General features: G+C 49.5%; 2 protein-coding genes across 2 annotated transcripts in view; both read right to left on the reverse strand.

Annotated features, from left to right (window-relative positions):
* LOC144093430 (ras-related protein Rab-27A-like) overlaps window positions 1–7,529 on the reverse strand; it is a 120,229-nt gene extending 112,700 nt beyond the window's left edge. Inside the window, exon 1 of the mRNA XM_077626798.1 lies at window positions 7,372–7,529. The gene's annotated coding sequence lies outside the window, so the exon portion shown is untranslated. The remainder of the gene's footprint in view (window positions 1–7,371) is intronic.
* A 1,587-nt stretch (window positions 7,530–9,116) lies between these two features.
* On the reverse strand, window positions 9,117–11,766 carry LOC144093431 (apoptosis-inducing factor 1, mitochondrial-like). The gene has a single exon (XM_077626800.1). It carries the CDS (start codon window positions 11,682–11,684, stop codon window positions 9,840–9,842), a length of 1,845 nt encoding a protein of 614 aa, XP_077482926.1. The 5' UTR covers window positions 11,685–11,766; the 3' UTR covers window positions 9,117–9,839.
* Window positions 11,767–12,035: the final 269 nt, after the last annotated feature.

Raw genomic sequence — 12,035 nt, forward strand, 5'->3', positions numbered from 1 at the left:
GAGTGATTGTACCATGAACACATGGGCTGTTGTTGCTGGTTCCGTTGAATGAACCGACGATCCTACTATTGTGCCCCCTTTGTAGTCGAAGTATGGTTTTATGTGGATCTCATCGATCATCAGGGTCACTGTCTTCTCGTGGTCTTTCATTGATTTGACTCGTTCTCGGATGTAGGAGAGACAGTGCGGTTGATTTTGCTCCACAAGAGGGTCAGCTTTGTAATTTGAGCAAACACGGCGCAGTGTGGAAGGATGGGGCAGAATGATTCTTGATGCAGCTCTTGTGAAGTGATATGCGTGAGGAGAAATTGAATTCAAAATACTGGCGAATACCAGCAGCTCTGCGCTATACACATGCTGTTTCGCGAGGAGAAGCTCTATCTGCTCAACCAGAAATTTCAGCAAAGAAGACTGTTCTTTCGTCGTATCACTGTCCTCAATGAGGTCTGCAAGCAGTGAACCGACAAACTGCAATACTTTAGTATGTTTCGACTCTTTCGTCACCTCAGGTATATTATGCAAGCCTATCTCGAGTTCTTCTAGCAGCAAGGACAGGCTGGAGGTGTCGCATACTTGAGCTGGCAGAATCCTGCCTGAAGGAAGCGACAGAAGCTTCACTCCATTCAAGAAAACAGAAAGTGACAGATCAGGGAGAACTACCAAGGCGCATTTCACATTAGGTGAAGGATCATTCTCGATGAGAAGGAACCTAACGCACTGCTCATCGACAGAAACGGTCCAGAATTTCGTGTTGCAGATTCCAGGCAACTTAGATTTGAACTCCTCGTAAGATGAAACTTTGTTTCTTTTCTGTTCAAGCTCATTAGACTGAAGTGACTTCCTCATAGCCTCCTGCAAAGCAGCGTTTTCCCTTCTTGCTTTTTTCGTCTCTGGCGATTCACTCCGTCCAGGCGTTGAGGACAAGTATTTTGGGCAGTTTGGAAAAACAGAAGGCGCAGCATCAATCTTCAACTGTAGCCTGTCACGCTTCACCTCTATTATTTTCCCTGTCAGTTCATCTTGGTGTGACAACGTCGTAATGAAGTCGCCTGCGTGGAAGTGCAGTTCACACACCTGCACGAGAAAATGAAGCAAGGCCATTCGCCATGACTCTCCATTGCCTAAAACACTAAGTAAAAAGAGTCTGAATAGTGAACAGCTTTTACATATTTACACAGCTTTTACACAAGCCTTATGCACATCCACAGAACTAAATGCTTCCTGGACAATTCATACATAAGTGTAAGAAGTGATATCATTGCCTACAAAGACAGCATGCCTTTCCGGGAGCGACAGCTCACAACTAAGATAATTACCAGCGCCTATTAAGCAATATTTCAGAGTCTTACCCTCGAATGCTCTGTAGGTGTGAAATCCTTCCGTGGAATGGCTCGCAACCAGGCTTTTCTTCGTACTTCGTCTCTTGGGAAGCAATAAACACGTACTTTGGGACCATTCTGGTAGTTCCCGCGGCACCCGGGAACACAGCACCGGCCCATGTTTCACGAAGTTGCACTCGCTACACGGCAGGCAATCAGTTTCCCATTCGTGCGCTAGCACAGGTACGCACGCCACACAAGAAACGGCCACACGAAACAGACACAGCCGTGCGAGGAGCGAACGGAAATGCACCCAACGCCAGGCTGAAAGACTCAAGCAGCAGCTAGACGCTCACTGCAAGACTGCGTTCGTGTCTGTGCTTGCCCGGGCAAGCGCGAGCACATCGAGGGAGACAACCGAGCGGAGCGGAGCCGCGCTTGGTGAGCAGCCTGACCGGACACTTGGCGTGACGTAGCGCGTGTGGAAAGGAGGGCCTGGAGAGGCCTGAAGAAAGTATTTAGAGGGTGTTGGTATAAGGCACGTCAGCATTTTAACTGTGCATTTCTTAGCGCGCAGTCAAGGTCGAAAGTACAAAGCTCGTTATGCTTTGCCAGCGTACCCAGTTCCTTGAAGGTGAGCTGCAGTGCTATCCTTGCCCCTCCGCGAATCAAGATTTCAGTGGATCCGACAGTAGCTTATAAACGAGCACCTAGGACTCTGCACTTTTGATAAAGGCTGCGCATAAATGTGTGCTAGAAATTTAGCGACCCACATTATGGATATAGCGTAAAGGCGCAGTCTTTGTCCAGTGCACTGTGTCCACTAATCAACGGGGATATTTTCGGGCAGTATTAGAAACAGTTAAAGTTAGTACGTGGTGCCGGTGCGCGATGCCAGTGCTTGTTCTGATGATTCATATTAAAAAAAGAAGAAAAACTGAAAGACAATAAAGCGTAGGCGGCTGAGCGGTCACTTTGCAGTTAGTTCCTATAATGTATTCAGTGCACGAACAGACAGTGACACTAAAAGTTGCAGTATGGACGCATTTCAAAGCCTCATTCCAAGTTTCCAAGAAGGCGCCGCAAGCAAACCCGCCGCGGTGGCTCAGTGGTTAGGTGCTCGGCTACTGATCCGGAGTTCCCGGGTTCGAACCCGACCGCGGCGGGTGCGTTTCGATGGAGGAAAAACGCGAAGGCACCCGTGTGCTGTGCGATGTCAGTGCAAGTTAAAAATCCCCAGGTGGTCGAAATTATTCCGGAGCCCTCCACTACGGCACCTCCTTCTTCCTTTCTTCTTTCACTCTTTCCTTTATCCCTTCCCTTACGGCGCGGTTCAGGTGTCCGCCGATATATGAGACAGATACTGCGCCATTTCCTTTCCCTAAAAACCAATTTTCATTTTTTTTTCCGCAAGCAAAGAAACGTCGTTGCTCATCGCTCACCATTTCACGATCCCCAGTCGCTTCAAGGTTTCTCCGCTCAAGGTTTCCGATCACTTAGGCTGCACGGTGGTACTGGTGAAACCAGATCCATCAAATACATTTCTGTGGCCGTCTATTACCTTGAGACCATGTTCCCTGCGCTAGCTACACCGACAAATGGTCAGCTATGCCCTTACTATAGATGCCGGCACGTTTACTATCGTACCATTTTACTGTACGCGGGGGTTAGCGGTTCACGCAACCTAAGCAATAGCATCCTGTACTGACCTATAGAGTTAAAAAGAATGCGAAAGGAAGCTGCGAGACTTTACATTGTTTGTAACAAAGTGATAAGGGTAGCTGTAGAGCATTCGCTTCCCCCTCCACCCTCATGACAGCTCCCACTCCGAGACTCAAAAGGGTCAACCCCTCGTGATCACGTGATCGCGCCCTCTCCTTGGCCCGCCTCGACATACAAACTGAAAAAAAAAAGGAATAAAAGGGCTGTAGGGGGTTAATCCCTTCTAGAGCCACAGCCAATAGCCCCTCAAGGAGCAACCACTGCTTCATTATTCCGTTATAGAAACTAACTGCAAAGTGACCACCAGCCACAGTTGTTCCTATGGGCTAACCGTTCGATGCGAGAACTAAATGATGGAGTCACTCCCATTGTGCCTATTTTCAGCTCAGAGTAGAATTCACAGTTGCATTCACAGTGAATGCAGTTGTTTTCGATTACGACATACCACTACGCCGATGTAATATACCTCAGTTCAAGACATGGTCACCGTGGAGGGAAAGAAGAGCCGAATCTTTATTGTGGGCCGTGATTGTAGAACTCTATAGATAAAGCAGCAATGACGCAATACGTTAGCTAGTAAGTGGAGTGCGGGAGGTTATGCAACGCCACCTGCACTACAGCCAACGCCTGCGCCATTTAACCTGTACGAAGCTCCGTATGCAATATCGCAGTAGAGAGATGTTGGAAGTTGAACCGGGGATACACGCAGTTGAGGAAAAATTGCCCCGCCATATCATCTGCGGGAAGGGTTTCCTGGCGGCTTGAACGATCTGAGCTCTCACGCGCGAACCTCGCTCTGAACACCGGAAGTAGAAGAGACATCCTGGTCGGCTTCACGGACGTCGCAAATAACCACGAGGTGCGCAGCGCGTGCCAGATGTTCAGAAGCTGCAATATTCCGTTATGCGGCCCGTAAACAACCCATGGTGGTGTGCTTCGCTGGATGCGATGCGCCTCCGCCACCGTTGGTTACGATTTTGCTTCTTGGTGTTCTTCCCACGACATCGAGAATTATTACATCTCGTTTGGTCTTTATTTTTTTACGGCGCAAAGCAACGCTTGAGACGTGCAATGCGTGCCGCGTTGCAGCTACTCGGGTTCAACTCGTGGCTTGTGGCGAGGTTCTTTTTGACGCGCTGTATAAAGTCTCCCCCTCCCAGGACAGACGGATAGGTTTTCCTATTTCGGGTCGCTCATCATGGCGTAGGAGCTGACAGGCGTCGTAAGCCCTGCGTTTTCCTCGTAGACACTGCAGAATTTTGCGAAAAGTTCGCACCGCTGCCCGAATCCCCTTGTCGACTATGCAAATGCATTCGAATTTTCGAGTTTTACGTTCATTGTGAGTGAGTGAGTGACGGTGGAAAGCCGCTGACCAACAGACCGAGATAGAGAACATAAAATACTGCCTCAAGACATATAAAAAACGAATAGAACATAATAGAATGCCTCTGAATAGAAGCTGTTTTGGCATCTTGTAAAATGAAGTTTCTACGTGCAGTAGTCTACGAGGCATCGAGATAGCAGCTGACTCCACCGTGGTCGTCAATATCACGCCTGGCTACAACCACTATACGACAAAGGCCTCTCCTTCTGACATCCGCCTCATTAACCCAGTACTGCGGCCAGCCGCGACTACAGGGACGGGTTTCCTAATCACGTTTCCCCACGTGACTCTAAACAGCTTCAAGCATTTTCTCTTTCCTTGTAGTTACCCTTCGGAACCTTCTGTTCTGCGCATTACATGATGCACTGAAATCCAATTTTTTCTTTTGATTTCCGCTAATATATCTGAATCTTCAGTTTGTACACAAATCGAGGTTACCTCCAGCAATTTCTTTTCTTCAGCGCGATGCTGTGTCCTAAACTTACTTTCAAGCTGATTTAACAAGACTCCCCTCATCTTTTTCGGTCGAAGACCTGCTTCCTGTACAGGTGCATTGACTGCGCCGGCAAAAAGCCTCGTAGCCAATGTCGTGTGAACCACTCGCACGTGCCTGATCATCTGAACCTCGTTACGAAAACTGACAACCTTTAAACGGCACAATTTAGTTTTAACAAAGACATCAGCTGGTCGTCAGAAAGAACGCATGCTTCCAACAGACGGAACCAAGGTTTCTAAACTCATTCGAGGTCGAGAGACAGATTAGTTTTACAGAATTCCAACGCACTTTTTAAAGCATATGAAGACAGCTACAGTCTCGTGAAGATAGACTACACGGTGCGGGAATTATTTCGTGCTGCCTATATATGTTTGTGACTTATATTCATCATCATCATCATGATATACTTATATTCACTGACGTCCATTAAGGTCGATCATTACTCCGGCGCGCCGCTCTCCGAGGCCTAGCTTTGACCGTCTTATGACAGATGCCGTGCAATAAGGCGCATATTACGCTGGCCTTTCGCGCATTCCTTGTTTTGTTTTTACAACGAACTGCTGTATTAGCGCCGAATGCATGCACTGGAAGGTTCGTCGGATCAGCGAAACCCCAGATGAGTCACCAGTGCCGCAGGTTCTAAAATCCGTTGGCGGTGCACGATACTCAAAGCGATTTATAGATGAACACGCACAGTTACATTGTGTAGACAGCGAAGGATTACTGGTCAACATGATGCTATGGTGAGAGAATCGCAGAACGCTTCCATGCCAGCTGCGCGCCTTTCACGTACTTGTAAATTTTTATTAAATTCAGATGATTGACTGCGCTTCTCGGCTCGTAGGAAGACGTCACTTCAAAACGAAGCGTTATAAACATGCTACCGCGTTATTCGCCGAAAGTTATAACCACTCACATGGTTAATGGGGTAATGGGTCAAGGCAATATTTGTCACATCAGAGACCATCGTGGTGATGAGTAAATACCGAAAAATTATCTCCGTCTCTGGGAGTCCAGCTTTTCTTGCGGTTTTATGAGCGCGAAAGCTCAGCTAAATTCTTTGCTTTGGCCGGAATAATTACCGCATCACAATGTCGGCGGTATGATCCCATACCCAAGGGAAAAGCTTTGCTTGGCCGGACGAAAGCCCCGACCGGCAGCCGACCAGCCTGTCCTTGGCCCTAACTACACTGACTACCGACTCAAGACCGGCGACTTACCAACCATCTGCCATTGGCCAATTTCTCTCGGGTATGCAGCGCCAGGTCCGAAAAAATGAAAAGCATCCCGCCTTCAGAAAACATCCCCTTTAGTTAATAAATTTGCCATCTTTAAATCTTAATAAAGCATGTATTTGATAGATCGGTCACTTTTGTCGCTTGAATCCAAACCAGCGCCGTCCAGAAGGCACATAAAATATATTAATAACTTGTATGGCGTACTTTATCTGGGTCGATGAAAGATGCCCAAATCCATGCCCCCGTTAAGCCGAGCATATTGCTCACATCAGCGCTTGAAACCTTGCGATAAGCTGTCCGCATTGTTGCCCAACGAGTCAGGGCTGCTTTCGCAAGTAATAAAGTGGTACTGCTAACGACACATACAAGCGGAAAAAATGAAGAAACTCATATGCGGCTTCAGTGACCTGCAACAATGAAACGAAATCTGCATAGCGTAATATGCGCTAAAGAAAGCGAAAGTTGCCGCTAATTACCACGACCCGGGGCGTAAAGGCGAAATTTTCAGCGCGACATGGCCAGGCCTGCAAAAACTAACTTACAAGTGGCATCGCAGCGTATTACAGCGTCGAGCTAAGCTTAACAAGCTACCCCGCAGCCCGACGAACAGGAACAGTACGCAGCCACTGTTTCATTACTGAGGCAGCTAACTTACCGCGCTCGCCTCACGACACAAAAGAAAGGCATAAACTCGGGCACACGCGCGCAGCGTACATTCTGTTCCACTTTCGTCTTTCTATGTTTTGATTCTTCGCTCGTGCGTCGCTCTCGCGTCTCCACTGCTCCGAAAGCACAGCTGGTCCCGCGGAGTCACCTGTTGTAGAATGCACGCACGGCGCTCGACTGAGCCCGCGCCCCGTATTATTTATTATTTTTTCGCGCTCTCCCCAGTATGCGCGCGTGCCGCTCTCCCACCCTCGTTACTGACAAACAGCGCTCAATTTCACTGGCTTTTAACGTTTCGAAGAAACGTGCGCCCCTCGAGCCGCTGTCAAGCGTAACCTTATCGTACGGACCGCTGCAGTTGCCTACAAGGCGACCAATCTGGACGCGGGAAGCACGAAAAAGCCCCACAGGAAGCGGCCGTGCCTACGCGGCAGCGCTAGGACTCGCTTTCGTCTGCTCGAAGCTGGGAGCAGACGCGGCGCTGCATTCGGTTAGACGCCCCCGGATCCGAGCCCGGTCCACGGAGGCCCCAAGGAGTTCGCTCACCTAGGGTCCTTGGAAGGGCTGATGTTCCACGCTAGCGAGGGTCCGCAGGTGTCGAGCTTTGCGCGGAAATCGGCCGAGCCTGTTACCGCCACCGAACCGGTCGCCGCCGCAAGTCACCGGTAGTGACGCCAGCGCCGCGCTATCAGCCCGCAACCGCGGCCGGAGCCCTCGACGGAGGCGCGGCAAACCTGGCGCCATCTGCGGCGAGGTCGAAACCTCGGGCTGCAACGCCGCCGCGAAGGCGCCAAATTCGTGCGTCCGTTGACGCCGCAGGTTCGGTTGCGAAAAGCGGATTTAGGGCGACGTCTCAAATAGAGTACATTGTACCACTAACGCGGCCTGTCGTGCGTCATGCAGTGTATAACACCGATTGTCAGACGCCGGCCGCTATGGTTACCGAATTAGCAGATTCTGAGGTGTAGTTGGCCTTCTGGTAAAAAAAAAATAGAAAAAATCAGGATATAAAAATTAGTTAATAACAGAGTAGCAACTGCAACAATGAGGCTCTGATGTTATTACCAGCACATACAGCAAGGCTTTCGCGTAATGCACGTCCTTTGCACTGCTACATAGAGTTTCTTACTATTAACTAGAGGGAAAGCTGGCGCCCACCTACAGGAGTTTGCATGGAGCTTCCTCGAGACCACCTGGGCCACCATGGGTGTTCTAAGCATCATGGGGTGGAGAGCTACCGACTGCAGAACCACAACTTTTGGCCAAAAAATAATGAAAATACAAACGTTCGATAATGAAGAATGTCCTCACATTCAATATCCTCTCTATAAATTTCAACAAACGAGCAGAAAAGCATGTAAATGTAAAGTTTGCCCAAAATAAGCGATGGCTGGCTCTCCTATTGGCCAAGTATTGCAGACAACAAAATCCAATGTTTCGTGCTTAACAGGCGCATTTTTAAAAATAAACATGTTTGCAGAAAAAATGTTGTCGCTTTAACACTTTAAAAAGTTTTTTAATGGCACTGCAGAAACCAAAAACCTTTCACTGGTGCCGTGTGCTGTCGCGTTTTCGCTACTATGGCTTTTGCGCACTACGTTTGCGCCAAAGTCGTCTGTGCCGTGGACGGAATGGGACATCTCAGTAACGCCACTCTCTGTTCCTGAAAAAAACCGACTGTCCCGCACCAAGTAGCTCATCGCCCCATGATGCTTTGCGCGCCTATGGAGGTTCAGGTGCAGCGCTGCCAGCTTTCCCTCTAGTTAATAGTAAGAAACTCTATGCATTGCTTTAACCTGCCTAGACCATTTGCCACACAACTATGTGCCAATGACCTTGGTATACAGCACCAAATAGATTATAGAATTTAAAAATTCGTAGAGGCACCTAATTCAATTATGTGCTTGCAATGCAATAGCATTAGCAGCTGTTGATGACTTGACCGGAAGTGGTCCCTTCCCTCCGGCCAATGGGAAATGCTCCCATCTGGTGGTCTAGTGGAGATGAGTGGATGCCATTTCCCTCCAGCCAAAGGGTGAATTTTATAACTGACATTGCATTTTGGCCCCAAGGGGCTTCTAATGCTATCGCATTAAAAAAAAGAATAACTGGCTGTCTCTTAATTATGTGTCTGAGGCATCCTAAACACACAGCATTTATAGGGCCTTTGGAAGCTGCACACATTAGAAAAGCTGTAGGGTGGGCTTATGTCACAACTCTCTTAGACTTATGTAAAATGATCTTACGGCAAAATAACAGCAATAAGAGAATGACAATATGCACACAAGAGAGCAATATTCTGACAACTATATTTTACTCTTCACAACACATCTTGTGCGACATATTGTCCTTGGCACCCAGTGTATAACAGTAAATAAACAAGCAAAAAGGTCCTGTTATTGGACATAAATTTTTAACATAAAATGAAACAACAGAATGGAACGTGAACCAAGTATACGGCAGCAAGTGATGAAACCAAAAATGGCTCTGCAAATGTTCTGTTCCCTTAATTCTTCAATGAAGGCTTGGCCTGTAAATGCCTTGCAAGACTTCTGGTTCCCACACCAGATCAAGAACATAATGAAAATGAGCACCCATGGCACAATTTCTTTACATTACGGAAGATGAAGCGATACAACAGCCTGACTAAAGTAGGTACTCCAAATGTGTGGAATGTCTCCTACTTTTTTGGTATACAGTGCAAACAATGCAAAAATTAAGTTTCAGGCACAACAAAAGTCCACTGAAATGCCCACTCATATTGAAGCAGCGCACTAACATTAGCGGTGCAAAGCATCAAACATTATGAATTAGCATTAGTGATTACCGAATGAAAAAGAACAAGAAATAGGCAGCACTACTCCACTGTGTGTCCCTTCTATAACGCTCTTATGAAAAAAAAAAAGGGGGGGGGGACAAGATAACCTAAACAATGCATAAACTCTTGTACCAAGACATCCTGCTAGTATACAATTGAGGCACAGCACCGGAGTTGTCAGGGCACAGCGAAATTCTCACTCTTCACTGTGAATGTCAAAGAGCTTAGCAAGCTCGCTGAAGTCGTCGTATGCTCTGTGCTCGTTTATGATCTTGCGCGCCACGGCCATCCGGTTGAAGATGTTCCACAGGACAATGCCCACGACGACGCCATCGTCTCGGAGGTAGAACACCACTCCCTTGTCATAGTCATCGCCCTCGTTCGGGGCCCGCGGCGCAACGTCCCGCGTGGCGTTCAAGGGCGCCGTCCCGACTGCCGCTGCACCCTGAACGTCAGCGGTGTCGTCCTGCTGCGTGGAGCGGGCGAACACTCCGACTGTCTGGAGGTGCGACTCGACAAGTCCGATCGCTTCGTAGCCGACGTCAGGCCCCAGGTCGGACCAGAACATGGACTGGTGACGGTACGGCTTGCGCGCCCCCGTCATGTTTTCGCCCGCCAGCCGGCCAGTCACCACGGCGTGATCGTGGTGCTCGACACGGCGCCGACCGAGCTTGGTGTCGTAGAAAGACAGCGCGTCACCGGCTACCCACAGGTTTGTGCGGGCTTCGAGCTCGGCGTTGGCTTTGAATCCGCCCAGCCGGTCGTCGACTTCGAGGTCCGACGCCTTCGCCAGATCCGTGCTCGGTTCCAAGCCCACGGCCACGACGACGTGATCGGTGGCGATCTCCTGACCGGAACTGAGCTTCAGCAGCAGCTGGCCGCGGGGTCCCGGGCGCGCGTCGGTGACCTGAGTGCTCGACAACACCTGCACGCCCTCGGCGCGCATCTTCTCCGTCGTCCAGCGGGACAGGTACTCCGGCAGAACGCGGCCCATGCTGCCCTTCTCGGAGAACACCTGGTACACCGTGAGCCCCGTCTTGGCGCCTCGTCGGCTCAGCGCGCAAGCCAACTCGCTGCCCAGGAAGCCGCCTCCGACGATCACTACCGATTTCGAGCGACGTGACACTTCGTCCAATGTCTTGAAGTCGGCCACGGTGCGGTAAAGGGTCACCTTGTCGGCCAACTCTGGCTTGTCGAACACGGGCAGGTTCTTGGGTTGACCGCCCGTGGCGATGAGGCACTTACCGTAACGGATTTCGCGACCGTCCTCCAAAATCGCCTTCTGGGCTTCGGAGTCGATGCGCGCCACTCGGCAGTTGTCGACAACGGCGATGCCGCCCGTCTCGCGCTCCATCAGTTGGTCTGGCCTGCAGTAGAAGTCTTCGTGCTCGAAGAAAATGCTTCGCTCCCTGCCGTTCCACTGCTTGAACTTGAGCGTCTTGTGCGCATCCTCCGATACCCACAGCTCTTTCGAGAGCGGCGGCCTCATGTACGGCTTGTACGGCTCTTCGCCTATCACGAGCACTTTCGCCGTCGGGTCGGCGGATCGGATTGCCCGGAATGCGGAGAAAGAAGCTGTGCCGGCTCCGACAAGGAGGTACGGGACAGACTCCGGAATCTTCGTGTACGTGGCTGGCTGCACTTTCGAGCTGCCAAGCACAAACGATTTCGATTTCGCGGGAGCGGTCTTCTTATCGTCCTGATTCTTCATGGGCGGTGCACCAACATAGTCAAGCGTGCCCGAATACCATGCATACACTGCCGTGCTTGTGAAGAACGCAATGCCGACAAATAAACGGCGATTGAACCTTCGCTGCGTCTCCAGGAACTTTTCACCCCAGGGGCCAACAAACCCGGGCAAATCATCCATTGTAAGACGCTTGTATGGTGCAGACTTGTGGCCATCGCCGAGCGATCCGCCGCTGTAGCGGCGGCAGCCGGGCTGTTTTAGGCAACTGTTCCGAGCTGTGCGCGCAGCCGCGAGTGCCCGCAGAAAATATGAATAATTTCGAGGATCAGATATGAACTGCCTCGACAACATTTTCACAAAGCAGACTGAAAACACTTCAAGCGTGCTTCACGCTCTCACGCACCCATCAACGCCGCCATTTTGAATTCAAAGTCGCGTTGCTTGACTGTGTTTACATTTCGGGCTGACCTTGGCAAGCAACGCCCATTGTTGCCTTATAAACTGCTTTAAAGACCCCATAAAATTGTCCCCCGCGAATTTAAAACAAAATTTATTTAAGATTCAAACAAATTAAAAGAAAGAGTCGTAATACATTCGAGTGTGAGTTACAACATTCACATTAGTTAAGCAATATGTCGTATTATTGTTCTTATCGGCTTCAAAATAGGACTTATTCGCGACTGAAATGACTGAATTTCGGGC

The sequence above is a fragment of the Amblyomma americanum genome, chromosome 6 (assembly GCF_052857255.1).
Source record: "Amblyomma americanum isolate KBUSLIRL-KWMA chromosome 6, ASM5285725v1, whole genome shotgun sequence".
In the NCBI taxonomy this organism is placed as follows: Eukaryota; Metazoa; Arthropoda; class Arachnida; order Ixodida; family Ixodidae; genus Amblyomma; species Amblyomma americanum.

Bases quoted from the DNA above. Each gene is read 5' to 3' on its own strand.
- LOC144093431 (XM_077626800.1), bottom strand. From the start codon at position 11,684: ATGTTGTCGAGGCAGTTCATATCTGATCCTCGAAATTATTCATATTTT.